Source organism: Vidua macroura, chromosome 30, assembly GCF_024509145.1.
Source record: "Vidua macroura isolate BioBank_ID:100142 chromosome 30, ASM2450914v1, whole genome shotgun sequence".
Taxonomy (NCBI): domain Eukaryota; kingdom Metazoa; phylum Chordata; class Aves; order Passeriformes; family Viduidae; genus Vidua; species Vidua macroura.
This window is the reverse complement of record NC_071600.1, coordinates 1840787-1859011: the sequence shown is the minus strand read 5'-3', so window position 1 is coordinate 1859011 and position 18225 is coordinate 1840787. Positions and strand designations below refer to the sequence as shown.

At 53.0% G+C, this 18225-nt stretch overlaps 1 protein-coding gene and 2 pseudogenes across 1 annotated transcript; 1 reads left to right on the top strand and 2 right to left on the bottom strand.

Annotated features, from left to right (window-relative positions):
• LOC128820668 (uncharacterized) overlaps positions 1-18225 on the top strand; it is a 1438581-nt pseudogene that overhangs the window by 158500 nt on the left and 1261856 nt on the right.
• Positions 1-18225, bottom strand: part of LOC128820667 (uncharacterized) — a 2212279-nt pseudogene that overhangs the window by 1471686 nt on the left and 722368 nt on the right.
• On the bottom strand, positions 1415-2527 carry LOC128820729 (olfactory receptor 14C36-like). Its single transcript, XM_054001550.1, has one exon. The coding sequence runs from the start codon at positions 2400-2402 to the stop codon at positions 1470-1472; it is 933 nt and encodes a 310-aa protein (XP_053857525.1). The 5' UTR covers positions 2403-2527; the 3' UTR covers positions 1415-1469.

The window sequence follows — 18225 nt, the reverse complement described above, 5'->3', positions numbered from 1 at the left end:
CTGGGAGACAAGGCGGTATTAGGGCATTGGTTGGACTTGATGATCTCCAAGGTCTTTTCCAGCCTGTTTGATTCTGTCATTCTGTGATGATTGGGACACTCTGGGGCCATTGTGACACTGCAGGGCCTCGTGGCACTGAGAGGACCAGAGTGACACTGTGCAGCCCCATAGAACCAGGGCTCCATTGTGCTGCTCTGGGGCCAAATGGAACCAGGGAGTCCCCCGTGACCCTGGGTCCTCGTGGAACCACAGAGGCCATTGTGACACTGCGGGGCCTGGTGGAACCCAGGGGTTTCACCATTTGGACACTGCGAAACCAAGGAGAGCATTGGGAGAGTCCAGGGCCCAGTGGAACCAAGGGGCCGTTCTGACCCTGCGGGGCCTCACGGAACCAAGGGGACATTGTGACACTGCAGGACCTTGTGTAACCAAGGGGCCACTGTGACACTCTGGGGCCTCAAGGAATCTGGAAGGCCGTTGTGACACTGTGTGGCCTCGTGGAAACAAGGAGTCCATTGTGACACTGAGGGGACTTGTGGAACCCCAGAGAGCATTGTGACAGTGTGGGACCTCATGTGACCATGGGGCCTTTGTGACACCCTGGGGCCCCATGGAACCAAGGGGCCACTGTGAAACTGCGGCACCAACGACAACATTGTGACACTGTGAAGCCCCATGGAACCAAAGAGGCCATTGTCACGTTTTGGGGCCCCATGGAAGCAAGGAGACCAGTGTGACAGTGCAGGGCCTGGTGTAACCAAAGGGACATAGTGACACTGAGGGGACCCTTGGAACCAAGGACATCTTTGCAGATGACACCAAGCTGGATGTGAGTGTGGATCTGCTGGAGGGAAGGAGGGCTCTGCACAGGGCCCTGGACAGGCTGGATCCAGGGCCCAAATCCAACAAGGTGAGGTTGAACAAGTCCAAGTGCCGGGTCCTGCACTTTGGCCACAACAACCCCTGCAGCGCTCCAGGCTGGGGACAGAGGGGCTGGAGAGCAGCCAGGCAGAAAGGGACCTGCAGGGACTGATGGACAGCAGGCTGGACATGAGCCAGCCGTGTGCCCAGGTGGCCAAGAAGACCAATGGCTCCTGGCCTGGATCAGGAATGGTGTGGCCAGCAGGAGCAGAGCTGCTGTGCCAGCACTGATCTGCCCCCAGCTCTGAACACAGACATTGCTGCTGCAGCTCCAGAGAAGGCAACAAAAGGGCAGCTCTGCAGAAAACTCTGCTGGGAGATCCTTGAGTCCGTTTTAAAGCCACCAAGAGTGTAGCCCCTCATTGACACAGTCTGTGGCCACAGGGAAGGTGGAGAGAAAAAAAATGGGAAATGGCACAAACAATGGCATTTCTTTGTGGATGATATTTAAGAAGACAAATAACAAAAAAGAACGTCCAAAATTAAACCAACAAGAGGTATCAAAGATTACTTTTATTACAAGTGATTGGCAGAAATTGGCCAGCAGTTTAATGTTCCTGAAAGCATCCAGTCATCAGTCTCCTCACTGCAGCCTTGAGCTCCTGGTTCCTTAGGCTGTAGATGAGGGGGTTCAGGGCTGGAGGCACCACCGAGTACAGAACTGACAGGGCCAGATCCAGGGATGGGGAGGACATCGAGGGGGGCTTCAGGTAATAAAATATACCAGTGCTGAGGAACAGGGAGACCACGGCCAGGTGAGGGAGGCAGGTGGAAAAGGCTTTGTGCCGTCCCTGCTCAGAGGGGATCTTCAGCACGGCCCTGAAGATCTGCACATAGGAGAAAACAATGAACACAAAACAACCAAGTGCTAAACAGCCACTAACTGCAATGAGCCCAAGTTCCCTGAGGTAGGATTTGGAGCAGGAGAGCTTGAGGATCTGGGGCACCTCACAGAAAAACTGGCTGAGGGCATTGCCATGGCACAAGGGCAGGGAAAATGTATTGGCCGTGTGCAGCAGTGAATAGAGAAAGCCACTGGCCCAGGCAGCTGCTGCCATGTGGGCACAAGCTCTGCTGCCCAGGAGGGTCCCGTAGTGCAGGGGTTTGCAGATGGACACGTAGCGGTCGTAGCACATGATGGTCAGGAGGGAAAGCTCTGTTCCAAGGAAGAAGATAATCAGGAAAACCTGTGCAGCACATGCTGTGTAGGAGATGGTGCTGGTGTCCCAGAGGGAATTGTGCATGGCTTTGGGGACAGTGGTGCAGATGGAGCCCAGGTCGCTGAGGGCCAGGTTGAGCAGGAAGAAGAACATGGGCGTGTGCAGGTGGTGGCCGCAGGCTACGGCGCTGATGATGAGGCCGTTGCCCAGGAGGGCAGCCAGGGAGATGCCCAGCAAGAGGCAGAAGTGCAGGAGCTGCAGCTGCCGCGTCTCTGCCAGTGCCAGCAGGAGGAAGTGGCTGATGGAGCTGCTGTTGGACATTGGCTGTGGCTGCACATGGGCACCTGTTCATGGAGAAAGGACAGTGACAAGTCAGGAGAGGCTGCTTGGAGCCAAACCTGGGCCATTCCCTGTAGCCTGTCCTGCTGGGACTCACCCACCCTTCTTCCTGCTCTGGGCAAACCTTCACCCAGGTCCCTGCCTGAGCTCCAGCTGTGCTGGCTGAGTGTGCCAGGAGCAGCCAGGGCTGTGCGTGGGGGCTCTCAAGGAGCCATCCCTGCCCTGCTGCCCTGGGTTTGTGGCCATGTGGCAGAAGGACAAGGGTGGATATTCAGCATTTGTCAGGGCAATCACTCCTACTGCAGACTTGCTTGGTAGCATCTGCACTCCCACTTCTAAGGGAAATAGATGGCAGGAGCTGGTTTTAGGTTTGTTTTCCTACCCACACATTATTGCTGGCTCTCTGAGGTCAGAAATCCCCAGCATTCCTGCTGCACTGAGAGATGGGAGAGGCAAAGGATTCCCTGTGGCTGAGGGCAGGTGAGGGGCTGGATGGGCTTGTTCCCCCAGCACTGCTCTGTTCAGCCCCCTCTGCTTCCCCGAGCATCTCCCTGGGCCTGGACATTCCCTCCTGAGAGGTGCCTTGTCCCTGCCAGCGCTCACAGAGCCCATCCCACCCCGTGTGCCCTCGGCCCGGCCCTACAGAAACCTGCCTGTGTGCAGGGCCCTGGCTGGGGCAGGGTCTGTGTGCAGCTGGGCAAGGGCAGCTCAGGAGAGCCCTGCTGGGCCCTGCCAAGGTGATGCTGCTGCTGTCCAGGGCTGAGCAGTGGCTCAAGGCCCTTTGGGAGGCTCCCAGCAGGGAGACTGACCACCCAAAGTCACAGTTCTGGAGTCTCTGTAAATGTTCAAACATTCCTTTGAGGATCCTGTGTGTCCCTTTCAACTCAGAATGTTCTGTCATTCTGGGATTACAATTCCTGTTCTGCTTCTCTTATCCCCCTGTTGTCTATGATCAAACAAGAAAAAAAAAATAAACAAACCCTTGCAACAGAGTTAGAACAGTAAAGTAAAAACCAGGCCTTTATTGGAAGCTTCCAGGTGTCCCAGAGGGGATGAGGCTCAATCGGCTCCTGTTTTCAACAATTTATAAAGGTTGATTAATTAGGATATTTAACAGGAACATCAAATAGGAGATTCAGTTGTCCAAGTTACACACCCCTAACTCAACCCTTTGGAGAAGGTCCAAGAGCTTCTTTGCCCGACATTTAGTTATGACTGCTCACATTCTGGTCAAAAATCAAAATGTTCTTGTAGGTCCTCTTCCTGATAATAAGACTATATAGTATTTTAAAAATGGATATAGACAGCTTGCTTATTGTTATACAATCTAAGAGAAAGGTTAGGAAATGTACTAAAGTTAATTAAGGATTAGAGTTAAATAAGTATATAATCATAGTTTAATAGGGCTAATTAAGAGTTTAATAGAGTTAAGTAAGGATTATAATTTTATAACAATATAATAGTAGTCTACAGAGCTATGAATACATGAAAATTGTATAAAAAGCAAAAATCTTTTTGTCTGATCCTATTCCAAACAGGAAATTGAAAACAGTCTCAGGAAAGCTGCTGATCTTTACAGCAATCCCAGGCTTACCTTCTTTGGGAAGTGTCCTCCGGAGCTGTGCCCAGGCTGGTCTGGAGCTGGGAGCAGCCCTGCCCCAGCCAGCAGCTCTCAGCAGCAGCACCTGCCCTGCTCAGGGTGGCTCCTTCCCCCCACAGCTTCTGGCCAGCGCTGGCAGCAGCTCCCCGGGCCGGCTGAGAGCTGTCCCTGGCAGGCAGCAGAGTCCCTGGGCCAGCACAGCGCCCTGGGCTGCAGGACCCTGCTCTGCAGGACAGCCCTGGGCACCCCTGGCTGCTCTGCACAAGAGACCATCAGAGAATGGACTCACAGGGGCTGTGGGCATTGGCACGTTCCAGCTTGAGGAGATCACTGCAGGAGCTGCAGCTGCATTGTCCTGCAGCCAGAGGTTCCTGTGCCAAGGGCTGGCAGTGATTCTGCCCCAGGCACTTCTCAGCACCTTCCCAGCCCTGACTGATTGAAGCTCTCTGTGCCTCTGGGCTGTGCCCGCGCTGGCTGCAGGCAGTGCCCCAGCCCTGCTGGGCTGGGAGAAGAGCTGCTCATCCAGAGAAATGTGCTTTTGAAGCTCTGCTTGCTTACCAGCATCACCCTCTGTGCCAGGAGCCCGGCCCAGCTCAGCAGCACAGACACAGCACAAGGACTTGAATGAGCCTCTGGGGCTTTGTGCTCAGGCCCTGAACATCAGGCCCTGAGAGGCAGCTGAAGATACCCCTCAAGAATTGAAACTCAAAATCCAACTCCAAAGTTTCTTTGACTTTTAATGGGTCCCACTGAGGGACACGAGTGAGAAAGTGTCCCCAGGCCCCAGGCAGAGCAGAGAACTGGAGGCACTGATGACAGGTGGGGAGAAAGAGAAGCCAAGTCTTGGTGGCCTGGGGCACAGCAGGGTCTGTGCCACCAAGGGCTGTCAGGAGACACCTTGTCCTGAGGCCCTGGGGCCTCCTGGCACAGCCCCAGCCAGGCTGGGCACTGTCAGCCCCTTGTCCTGCCCTCAGCATCCCCCCCTAGCCCACATCCCAGTGGCCTCAAGGATCTGCTGGAAGGAGTCCCTGGGGAGCCTTGCTCAGGAATGGCCCCGGGGGCTCCACAATGCTCCCAGGCACTGCAGGTTTTTCAAAGGACTTTGGCTTTGGCTTTTGCCTTGCAGTCTCTGAGAGCTTTCTGCAATCATGGCCTCCAATTATCTGCTGTAATTAGTCCCTGGAGAGGCTTTGTCAGGAACAACACTCAGTGGGGCTCATTAATGCTTCAAGGTACTTCAGTTCTTTTAAGGCACTTGGTGTTTCCCTTTGGATCCAGACTCTGGGAGAGGTTTGTGCAATCATGGCCCCAATTATCTGCTTTAACGAGTCCCTTGAGAGTTTTGTGCTGAAACTCAGTGGGGCTCATTAATACTTTGAGATACTCAACTTCTTTCAGGTACTTTGGATTTTCCTTTCCACACTGAGAGGTTTTTGTGCCATTTTGAGTCTCTGAGAGGTTTCTGTGCCATCCTGGCCTCCAATTCTCTCCTCCAAGGAGTCCATGAGGGGCCTGTGTTGGGGATGGACCTCAATGGGTCCCATTCATGCTTTGAGACACTTTGGGCTTTTCCTCTGCCTTTGACTCCTGGAAAGGTTTGTGCAATCTCCTCTCAGGCCCTGAGGTTCCAGGGCTCAGCTCCAAATGCACCACGGGGCTCATTAGGATCAAGCAAGTCCTGACAAACCATGGCTCTGCCTTGATTTCCCTGTGGTCTGGGGCAGTTCATCAGGAAGTTTTCTGTAGTGGTTTTGGTTATTCAATTTGAGACTTCTCGGCCAATGCATCAATTAGTGTGGTGGGTTCAGTGCTGGCTAATTACCAGTGCACTCACTAGAATATACTTACTAATTTCCTGCTCTGAGATAGGATTAGGAGAAAGGCAGAGTAGGCTCAAAACTTTAAAAAGGTTTATAATAGTAACTAAAAGAAAGAGTAATAAGAATCGGAACAAAACTTTCAGAACACTTCCTCTCTCCATACCACCTGACAATGTAAAGAGACAAAGCCTATCAGTTTTCCACCACTAGAATAGTCTTTCTTCACTTGACTTAGGGAGAGAAGTTCCTCTTGTTAATATTATGGCAACTTCTTCACAAGAAAACAGTTCTCTCATGGCTTTTCAGTTCCTCCAGTAGCAGCTGCCTGAAAAAATCTGCAATTGTGAAGTCCCTCCCATTTTTTCACAGCTTTTCCCACAGCTGTGTTTATGGGCCATGTGAGCTTATGGGGTATTGGTTTAAAGATGAGCTGTTTAAGAGCAAAGGTTTTCTTCATCTATTTCTGAAATCATCTTCATCTCTGGGAACAGCGGTCTTCTTCTTCTCTCCCTGAGGGCACAGGGTCTCATCACTCTGCTCCCTTTCTCTGTTCAAACTTCTCATGGGATCACAGCTACTGCAACATTTGCTTCCTTTTGCATGGAGGCCTTTGCTGAACAAGTCATCTCCCCATTCTTTCCAATGCGTTATAGGGAAAAAGAGAGTCTGATGGATCAATTCCATCCTTCTCCATAGCTTTAGCAGAGGATTTCAGCCCCAAGGTCAAGGCATCTCCTCATCCCTCCCATCTGGGACTCAACTTCCTCTTCACTGACCTCGGTGTCTTCACGTTGCTCCTGTGTGTGCCTGCACTTTGTCCTTTTCTCTCCCTGGAGGGAGGATGGAAGCACGGGAAGAGTCAATATCTGAGGCGGGGCCTGCAGATGGTTGCGTGAGCCCGGCCGGGCTGGGTCCTTGCGGCCGGAGCTGTTTTGCCATGGAGGTTTGTGCAGCGGCTGCGCTGGGGCTGTGTCAGGCTGGGCGGCGCTGGGGGCAGGGCCAGGATCTCAGCAGCCAGGCCAGAGCAGAGCAGCAGCACGGCCGGGGCCGATGGCTTCTCCTGGCCCTGCCCGCTGGTTGCGGGCCAAGCCCAAGGGCGGCAGAAGCTCGGCCGAGCCGGCCCGGCCCGGGGCTGCTCCTGGGGCCCGGCGGATCCTGGCTGGGCCCGGGCTGGCGGCGGGGCAGGGCTCGGCAGCGGCCAGATGTCAGCAAGCGCAGCCACGGCCCGGCCCGGCCTCGGCCCCGCGGCCTCCCCTCCCCTGCCCGGCAGCCGATGGGGCCTGGCGGGCTCCCTGGGAAGGGGCCCGGCCCCACGGCAGGAGCCGCCCGGCCCGCCCCGGCCCAGACGGGGGCTGGCCCGGCCTTGGCACCTCTGTGCTGGCCAGAAGGGAAAGAGACCCAGCCAGGCTTCTTCCTCTTTAACTTGTGTCTTCACAGAGGTGTCTGCAGTTTCCTTTGTGGTTTAATAGATTGTCAGTTCTCAAAGAAAATTACTGACTGGTTTTGTTGTCAGACACAGAGCAAACTGCTAGGAGCTTCTCTCAGGACATCACTTGTGTGATGCAAAACCACCACAACAGCACAGAGCACAGAGCTCCTTTGTCCATATGTAGTGGTCATGTGCCCGAGGCCCCAGAATCCCAGCTTGGGAGATCTCTGGGCACTCTCCAAGGTGTTTTCAAATGAAAACATTCAGCTCATAGTCTAAGAAAATCACCAGAGAACAGGGCCAGCCTGACATGTCTGTCCTGGCTATTTTTGTTATATCCTCGCAATCCTTGGATATATGGAATTTGGGAGGCTAAATTCTAATTTTGGCTATGGACCCTGGACAAGAAGGCCAGTTCTTTTCCATAGGAAGGAAGGAACAGAGCCTCATTGTTCCAGGGGCAGATTAGAGCTGACCACCAGAGGCCATGGCTAGCCAGAGCTGCCAGGTTTTGTTCTGAGAAATACTCCTGCTTATAGGATTTTTTTTAGGGAGGGTACCAATTTTGGCAATGGGCATCTGAAAAGACGAACAATTCTTTCCCATGGCAAGGAAAGCATGGAGCCCCAGTGCTGCAGGAGCTGATGAGAGGCAGCCCTTGGCATTCCAAGATCAGCCAGACCTGTCAGGTGGCCCCTGGGAGGCCAAGCCAGCCAGACCTGTTCCATGTTCCTTCGGTTCCATGGGGCCCCACAGTGTCCCAATGGTCCCTTGCTTCCAGGAGGCCCTGAGGTGTCACAATGCTCCCTTGATGACACGAGGCCCTGAAGGGTCCTCATGGTCTCCATGGTTCCATCAGGCCCCACAGAGTCATGATGGTCTCTGGGTCCATGAAGCCCCGCTGTGTCACCATGGCCCCTTGGTTCCATGGGCTCCAGTGGTGCCACAATGATCCCTTTGGTTCCATGAGGTGCCCACAGTGTCACAGGGATCTCCATGGGAAGGAAAGAACCGAGCCCCAGTGTGGCAGGGGCAGCCACCAGAGACCAAGGCCAGCCAGACTTGATGGTACTGGCAGATTTTGCCTGGGAGCAACCCTTGGATATCGGGAATTTTAGAGGTGGAACCCCAGTTTTGGCCATTACTGTGTAGATAAGAAGGACGGTTCTTTTCCATAGGAAGGAAAGCATCGATCCCCAGTGTTTTGAAGGCAGGTGAGAGGCAGCCCCCAAGAGGCCAAGGGCCGCCAGACCTTTCTGTCATGGCTGATTTCACTTGGGGGCAATTCCTGATTTTACAGACATTTGGAGGTGGAATCCCAATTTTGGCCATGGGCACCTGGTCAGGATGGATGGTTTTTTCCTATAGGCAAAAAAACCCCACAAAATCCAAGTGTTCTGGAAGAAGATGAGAGGTGGCCAGCCTTAGGCAAAGCCAGCCAGACTTGTCCCTCCTAGCACCTTTCGTCTAGGGGCTCTCCTTGGACACAAGGAATTCTGGAGGTGGAATCTCAATTTTGGCCAGGAGCACCTGGACAGGTAGATGAGTTCTTTTCATTAGGAAGGAAAGCACAGAGCCCCAGTGTTCGAGAGGCACATGAGTGCCAGCCCTCAGGAAGCCAAGGCCAGCCAGACTTGTCAGTCCTGGCAGCTTTCGTCTGGGAGCTATCCTTGGATATAGGGAATTCTGGAGGCAGATGCCCAATTTTGGCCATGGGTGCCTGATGGAGATGGATGGTTTTTCCCACAAGATATAAAAGCACATGGTCCCAGAGTTTAAAGGCAGATGAGAGGTCACCCCGGGATGGCCAAGGCAGCCAGACCGGTCTCTCCTGGCAGATTTCGTCTGGGAACAATCCTTGTATATATAAGGAAATTTGGAGCAGGAATCCCACTTTTGGCCATAGGCCCCTGGAGGAAAAGGACAGTTCTGTCCCATAGGAAGGAAAGCCCAGAGCCCCAGTGCTTCAGGGGCAGATGAGAAGCAGCCCTCGACATGCCAAGGTCAGCTGGACCTGTCAGGTGGTCCCCAGGAGCCCCAGCCAGCCAGACCTGTTCCATGTTCCCTTGGTTTCGTGGGACCCCACAGTGTCACAATGGTCTCCTTGGTTCCATGAGGCCCTGGAGTGTCACAATGTCCCCCTTGCTTCTGCAGTGTCACGATGGCCCCGTGCTTCCCTGAGGCCTTGCAATGTCACAATGGCTTTGTGGTTCCACAGAGCCCTGATGTGTCACAATGGCCCCTCGGCTCCATGCGCCCTCGCTGTGTCACAACGGCTCCTCTGTGACACTGCGGGCTCCACAAGGTCACCATGGACCCTTGGTTCCTTGGGGCCCCCAAGTTCCACAATGGTCTCATTGATTCCATGAGGCAGCACAGTGTCACAATGGCCCCTTGGTTCCATGAGGTTCCGCAGTGTCACCGTGGTGTCCTTGGACCTGCATTGTCACAGCTGACCCACGGTTCCATGAGGTTCCGTGCTGCAGCGCAGCAGGAGCTGCCGAAGCCACCGCCTTTCCAAGAGTGTCTCAGCCAGGAAGGACGGACAGCTCTGCACACCAGACGCTCACGCTGCGCTTTGTCATTTGAATGTCGGCGGAGAATGAAAAGGCAGGAGGGGTTCTTTGTGTGGAGTTCCAGTGGCAGTTTATTTCAACTACACGCTGAAGGCGTCCAGGGACAAAGAACACACAATACAGCCTGGCCCAGGGCTATATAGGGAGACAGTGGGGCAGAGCATCAAACCTGAGGGCCAGTGGGTTGAGGGAGCAGGGGTGGCACAGAGGAGGGACTGAAGAGCAACAACCAACAGAGATTCAGGGGAGGAAAAGCAAGGGACAGGGGACCAATAGGGAAAGCAGGAGCAGGGAACATTCTGGAACTGGGGAGGAGACAAGGGATGATGTATCTAAGGAATGTAGAACTTTTGAGAAGTGGGGAGGGAAAAGGAATAACACAACTTAAATGATTAACATAAAGGTGCAAGGGATTTTGGGATAACATGTCTCTACAGCATTATAACTTAGAAGGGAGCTTCCTCCAAGGCATCCCAGCCTCAGCATCCCTTTCCTTGGCTTGGGATGCAACAGTTCCGTAGTGTCACCGTGGTGTCCTTGGACCCTCACTGTCACCACTGACCCACGGCTCCATGAGGTTCCCCAGTGTCACCGTGGTCGCTGTCAGAGGCTGGATGAGATCGATGTCCCGAGACCCCTTGGGATGCTCGGAATGCCCGTGTGGGGCCAGGGCCGGGTCAGGCCTTGGTTTGTGGTGGGACAGAGCCCCACCCCCAGCCCTGGCCTGGCACAGCTGTCAATCACACAGCAGGGGCGGTGCTAACCCAGCTCTGATTGGCTGAGCTGTCAATCAATCACACAGCAGGGGTGGTCCTAACCCAGCTCTGATTGGCCCAGCTGCCAATCAATCACACACCAGCAGCTGTTGCCTACCCTGACTCTGATTGGGCAATCAACTGGCAGTCCCACCCCAGGGGCGGGCCCATGGAGGCCCAGGGGGTTAAAAGCCGAAGCTCGAGGTCAGCCCATGGTCTGGATCCTGCCTTCTCCTGGGGTTCCTCTGTTGGCAACGCTGGAACCCGAGCAGTTGGTGCCTGTGTGTGTGTCTTTCTACAGATCTTCTGTCTTTCTGTTGTTTAGTATTTCTTCTTCTTCTAATCCAACTTACCTCGAACATTTTTGGGTAATTTAACATCTTAAGGCTTAAAGCTTTTTAGGTTAAATGGTATAAGTTAATGAAGTTAGTGCTATGATAAGAGGTTTATGTTGAAGTGCATGTTGTATGAAACCCTTTGCTCAAGTTCCTTGATTGTCAATATTTTGCCAGTAAAATTTTGTGTCATTTTGACCTCTTAGCTCTGTTGGTTAGAGCATGGTGCTGGTATCACTGAGGCTGTGGGTTCAATCCCTGTGTGGGCCATTCACTTAAGAGCTGGACTTGGTGATCCTTATGGATCCCTTCCTAACAAGAAGAATATTCTTTCATCTGGCCATAGTGAGAATATCTGGTTGGTGTTTCTCCTGTGCACCAAACTCAAGTAAAGGAGCCTTTGGTAACCCCCAGCATTTCAGTGTTCTGGGGTGTTACAGCCCTGCAGGCTCACAATGGCCTTTTGTTTCCATGAGGCCGCACAGTGTCACACTGGCCCCTTGGTTCCATGGGCCCAACTGTGCCACAGTGATCCCTTGGTTCCACAACTTCCCACAGTGTCACAAAAAGTGCACCTCATGACCTTTTTCGTTAGTCAAGTGAGTATTTTTTATTTTCCACTTCAGAGAAGAGCTGATAGAAGCATTTCCCAGGTGATCTTGATGCTGAATGTCTCCTTAGGAGGTCTGGGCATGTAGAAGAATGAGCCCCTTGAGGGCTGACCCTGTTTGGACAAGCTGCTCCTCAGCCCCAGCCTCACCAGGTCTGACATGGCCCACCTGGCACTGACATCCCTGTGCCCTGCAGCAGAACCTTGTCCCTGAGCTCTGCAGCTCCATGTCCCAGCCCACTGCACCGTGTCCCACCTGCTCTCCTCAGGGCTCTGCCTGCACACAGGCCCAGGAGAAGTTTTCCTCTTGGGAAGGAAAGAATGGAAAAGCCTGAGCAGGTTTCCTGAACAACAACCCCCACTCAGGAAGCACCTGCTCAGTACAGGCTGCCTGGAATGGTGTCACCTTTCTACAAGGGACAGTGTGGCCAGAAATGATCTCTGGAAGCAGAATTCTCTGAGTCTCCCAGCTGAATTCTCTGTCCCTGTCCTTTCCCTGGATCTCTGTTGCAGATGGAAGCTGCTGGTGCCATCCTCACCTTTAAGCTCTCTTTTGAATGCAAACAGATGTTCCCAGCTGTGTTAAGCAGGATTTGCTCCATGTTTCTATAAATCTTTTGTGTTCCCCATGGAACAAAGGGGCCATTTTGACACTGAGGGGGTGACGTGGAAGCAAGGAGTCAATTGTGACCCTGGGGTCCCATGGAAGCAAGGGGCCATGGTGACACAGCAGGGCCACGTGGATCCAGTGGTCCATTGTGACACTGTGGATCCAAGGAGACCATGGAGACACCCCCAGAACCTCACGGAACCAAGGAGCCCACGGTGACCCAGCGGGGCTGCATGGAGCCAATGGCCCATGGTGACACTGCCCATCCAAGGAGGCCATTTGGACACTGTGGGAGCTCATGGAGCCAGGTAGGCCATTGTGACACTGAGGAACTTCATGCCACCAAATATCCATGGTGACACAGCAGGGCACCACGGGAACCCAGGAACCACTGTTGGCAGTGCAGAAACTCATGGAACCAGGGGCCCTTGTGGCACTGCAGAACCAACACAGCTGCTGCACCTTGTCCCCTGGCCCTGCACAGCTCCTTGGGAGGCACGGCAGGAGCAGCACCCTGGGAGCCTCGGGAATGCCCCTCTGGCATCCATGGCACACGCTCCCAGGGGCTGGAATTCCAGTTCCCAGCCAGGAAAAGATCTTCCTGCCCTTGAAGGCAAAGCTCTTAACAAGGAGCCAGAAGCCAAGTGCAGCAAGATCCTACAGTGACATTTCACTGCCAGCCTTCATAACTTCACCCATGGTGGTTGCAGCTCCTGGATTGGGAATGAAATGAGGGCAAGGGCTTTGGTGGGAGCTGCCCTGGATCAAGGGAGACACTGAGAGAAAAACAGAGCAGGCAAAGAGAGGCAGGAGAGAAAAGAGGACACAAACACAATCAGCTGAGAAGGTGGCACTCTGAAAAAAAAAAACAAAACCAACAGACCTGACTCAAAATGAATGAGCTAGAAATAAATAATTCTGAAAGCTTTATTTATTGCTAGAATACATCCCACCCACCCAGACCCACACAACCCCAATCCCACCCCTCCAAAACTGGTTCCCACTTCTCCCAATCTTCTTCCAACCCCATCTCACCCTAGAGGCTAAGGAACTGAGTAATTTTGAGGGGTTTTTTTGAGGTGAGAACAAGCCATATTTAGATGGAACTGAGATTTTTTGGGGTAAGATTGCGTTGTTTTCAGTGGGACTGTTGTTTGTTGTTTGGAATGCAAAGAGATGAAGAACAATGCCCAAAATCCCCCAAGGACCAACAAATCTTCCATAATATGTGCCCAAACCATAAATTCCCCCTCAAATAGGTGTGAAATGGTGAGACTTTAGACATCTCTGACAAATTTCTTTCTTTTTGGTCCTATTTCAGGTGTTTTTAAGGGATGAAGATAGATCAGACGAATATTAGGGCCATACCAAAAGGATACCCAGCCAGGTGTCTTCCCTCTGTGTATCACAGGGAATGTGGGTCACTGGGGCTCTGACCAACGTGGGTCCTCCCATGGGGGATGGAGTTGGAGCAGTGCACAAAGCTCTTCTTGCCGTCGGGGCACTTGCAGAGCTTCCCTTAGCGGTGGGTCCGTTGGTGTTTGATCAAGTTAGAGCTGCTGGAGAAGCTCTTCCCACACTGGGGACACTCGTAGGGCCTCTCCCCGGTGTGGACGCGCCGGTGCCTGATGAGGTGGGAGTTGCGCTTGAAGCCCTTCCTGCAGTCGGGGCAGAGGAAGGGCCTCTCCTCGGTGTGAATTCGCTGGTGCAGGAGGAGATGGGAGCTGGTCTGAAACCTCTTCTGACACTGGGCACACTCATAGGGCCTCTCCCCAGTGTGGGTCCTCTGGTGGCAGATCAGGCTTGAGCTCTGGCTGAAGCTCATCCCACATTCCCCACACTCGTAGGGCCTCTCCCCGGTGTGGATGCGCTGGTGCTTGACGAGGGTGGAGTTGTGCTTGAAGCCCTTCCCGCAGTCAGGGCAGAGGAAGGGCCTCTCCTCTGCGTGAATCCGCTGGTGCAGGAGGAGAGTGGAGCTGGTGTGAAAGCTCTTCTGACACTCGGGACACTCGTAGGGCCTCTCCCCAGTGTGGACCTTTTGGTGGATGATCAGTTTGGACCTCTGGCTGAAGCCCTTCCCACACTGCTCACACATGTATGGCCTTTCCCCAGTGTGGATGATCTGGTGGCTGATCAAGTGGGACCTTCGGCTGAAGCTCTTCCCACATTCCCCACACTCGTAGGGCCTCTCCCCAGTGTGGATGCGTTGGTGGATGACAAGTGCAGAGCTGCAGCTGAAGCCCTTCCCACACTCCCCACACTTGTAGGGCCATTCCCTGGTGTGGATCATCTGATGGCAGATCAGGGTGTTGCTCCGCCTGAAGCTCTTCCCACACTCCAAGCACTTGTGGGGATTCTCCCCATCATGGAGCTGCTCATGGACCACCAGCTCCGAGATCTGGCTGAAGCTCTGTCCACCTTCCTGGCCCAGGGTGGGTCTTTCCTCCTCAGAGCACCCTGGGCTGGGTTTGCAGCCCCTCCTCCTGTGGGATCTCCGAGGCTTTTCCTCCCCATTGGATTCCTGTGCCATGGAGTCACTCAAACTGGCCTCTTCCATGAGGTTCTGCTGTGGGGATTTGTCCTCCCTGCTCTCCATTCCCAGCTCCTTGTCTGGGGGAGGAAGGACAAGGAGAGGATGGGATTTGCCTCCGTGCCACAGGGAAGGGGAAGGAGATCCCCCCAGTGCGTCCCCGGCAGGACGGCGTTGGCAGCGGGGTTGTCCTGCAGCCGGGGGCCGTGCTGGGTTGGGAGATGGAGCAGGAGAGAGGGGGAAATGGGCAGGGACTTCCTCCTTGCCTGCCTGGGTGTCCCAGGGCATCTTCCTCTTCCTTGCAGCCTTCTCCTCCATTTCGCAAACGTGTGTGGATGGGAAATTTTGTTCTGGGAAGAAAACAAGGGATGAGCACATTGAGTTTTCTACTGGTTTGAAGGCAAACCAGGGAGAGAATCTATGCCAGAATTACAATTTAATAAAAAAATTAAGATTAAGGCAATGATCCAGAAACACTGGCTTAATCTGACCGAGTCAGGATATAACCTGACACCCCGTTGGGCAGGGTGGTGGTAGCAGTCTGATGAAATGGTGGCTGCAGTCCTGTTGGAGTGATGAACGTGATTCTGTCAAAGCGGGGATCCTGTAGAAGGGTCTGGTCTTCCTCTGAAGGTCCAGTGGTGCTGATGGAGCTCTTGTCCTCTGGGAATCCAGTAGGCAAGGTGCTCCTGGTGTTGCCAGGGTGAGATTATGTCCTGGTTTAGGACAAATTAGGGGAAAATACTTCCAAAGGAGCCCCTTATAGGAAACCAAACCCTCTGCAACTTCCCCCCACCACTGGGTTTGGGAGGAATTTCTTCAGAGGGGAAGTGGAAAAAACTTGTTTATTAAGGAACAACAAAAAACACTCCCCAGCACAAGAGAAATAGCCCGAGATGACCACAGATGTTTTCACCAGTCCAAGGGGGTTGAGCTGTATCTCTCTTCGCCGCAGAGGGTACGGAGCTTCTTTCGCAGACCCCGGGGGAGCTCCTGCCCGGAGTAGGTCCGATGTCTTCGGGGGGGGGGGGGGGGAAGGGAACAACAGAAACCAGGGAAAAAGGAAAAAAATGGCACAGAAAAGCAAGCAAGCGAAAAGCAAAGAAAAAAGAAAGGAAAACAGAGCCAGCAAAGCAGGCAGCCAGCAGCGAGCAAAAGCAGCAAGCCAAAAGCCAAGCAGCAAGCCAGCAGCCAGCCGGGGGGGGAAGGAAGACAAAACAAACTGAGAACAGGGAACAGAAACCACGATTGGGATAATGAGCATGAAAATGTCCTGTCCCCACGACATTCCACCCCTTATCCCATATCGTGAACATGTTACTGAACTTCCTTCCCACCTGCTCAAACCTTCCACACTTACACATTCCCTTCCATTCTCACTTGCTCTGACTTTCGACATTTACACATTTCCTTCTGTCCCATGTCTGTGTGGTTTAATGTACAAACAATGGCAGTAACATCCAGCAAATTGAGATGTTTGCATATGAGTCTCACCCCACAATCAGGTCTCCCTGAGGTACACATCGTGTTCTTCCATCTTTCTGCATTATCCACCATGTACAACCTGGTCCCTGAGCAAAGACAATCCCACGAATGGGTTTGTCTGTACTCGAGGCAGAATTGATCCACACTATCCTCCCTAACAAACCTCTGATATGTGCCACTGGGACTTTATCTCCGTCTACTATATTCAGGGACTCAGACTGGGCAGGACCTGCTCGATTGGTGGAACCTCGGGTGTTACCTAACCAGGTGGCCTTTGCCAAATGCTGCTCCCAGTTTTTGAAAGATCCCCCACCCAATGCTTTCAAGGTGGTTTTTAACAGTCCATTGTACCTCTCCACCTTGCCTGCAGCTGGTGCATGGTAGGGGATATGGTACACCCACTCAATGCCATGTTCCCTAGCCCAGGAGTTGATAAGGCTGTTCTTAAAATGAGTCCCATTGTCTGACTCAATCCTTTCAGGGGTACCATGCCTCCAAAGGACCTGCTTTTCAAGGCCCAGGATGGTGTTACGGGCTGTAGCATGAGACACAGGGTAGGTTTCCAACCATCCTGTGGTAGCTTCCACCATTGTGAGCACGTAGCGCTTGCCTTGGCGTGTCTGGGGCAGTGTGATGTAGTCAGTCTGCCAGGCCTCCCCATACTTGTACTTGGACCACCGTCCCCCATACCATAGGGGCTTCACCCGCTTGGCCTGTTTGATGGCAGCACACGTCTCACAGTCATGGATAACCTGAGAAATGCTGTCCATGGTTAAATCCACCCCTCGGTCTCGTGCCCACTTATAGGTGGCATCTCTGCCCTGATGGCCTGAGGCATCATGGGCCCATTGCGCTAGGAACAACTCCCCCTTGTGATGCCAATCCAAGTCTATCTTTGACACCTCTGTCTTTGCAGCCTGATCTACCTGCTGATTGTTTTGTTGCTCTTCATTAGCTCTGCTCTTGGGGACATGGGCATCTACATGGCGAACCTTCATAGGTAGTTTCTCTAGCCAGGTAGCAATGTCTTTCCATTCTTCAGCAGCCCAAATTGGTTTTCCTCGACGCTGCCAGTTAGCCCCTTTCCATCTCTCCAGCCAGCCCCACAGTGCATTGGCTACCATCCATGAATCAGTGTAGAGGTAGAGCTTTGGCCACTTCTCTCTTTCAGCAATGTCCAGGGCCAGTTGAACGGGGAGGCTGAGCCCGACGGATCGCTTGAGCCCAGGAGTTCTAGGCTGCCGTGCGCTGTGCCGAGCGGGCATCCAAGCTAAGGCCGCCATCAATATGGTGACCCGCGGGGAGCCGCGGGACACCAGGTTGACTAAGGAGGGGGGATAGTGCCCAGTGTGGGAGACGGAACGCCGGACCGAGATATCAGCCGTCCAGGGAGTCTGAACTTTTAACCCTTTCCAGGAAATGAGGGCTTTGTAAAATATTGCTCCTCCTTGATTTGTAGTGGAAGAGAGACAGTATAGAGAAAGGTTATTAAATTAAATAACAGAAAGATGGTATCCTTGGCAGTCAGGGAGGACAGGACATTTCCTAATAGAGATGTAAACAATTCGGAGGAGGAAAAGGAAAGCAAAGGCTGAAAAACCTCCTCCCCCATAACAAATTTAGCACACAGCCACAACCACGAATTATACATTCCTGGAGCTGATAACAACATTTTTATAAGCCCCTTGCAAAGTATCACAGCCAAGCCCATCCCGATGAATATTCTAGTTAATGCCCCTCTGCTACAAAAGCTACGTATTAGGGACAATACCGGAGCTACTTCTGGATAAGAAAATAACTCCAGGGACCATAAAGCTATTAAAACTTCAAAGAACCCTAATGACCAGAAATAGAGGCAGGCTTTCACTCCAAATGACATTATAACTTTAAAAAGAGACATACCAATATTCCCACAAAACAGTTAGAGCCAAAATATTATTAGAATAAAGTTTTTTCCCCTTTGTCTGGCCTTCCCCGTACAGGCCACCAAATTGTCGGGAAAGAAGATGAGTTCTGTTCTTGGACCCTTGGCCCCAGGGGAAAATGGGGGGGACT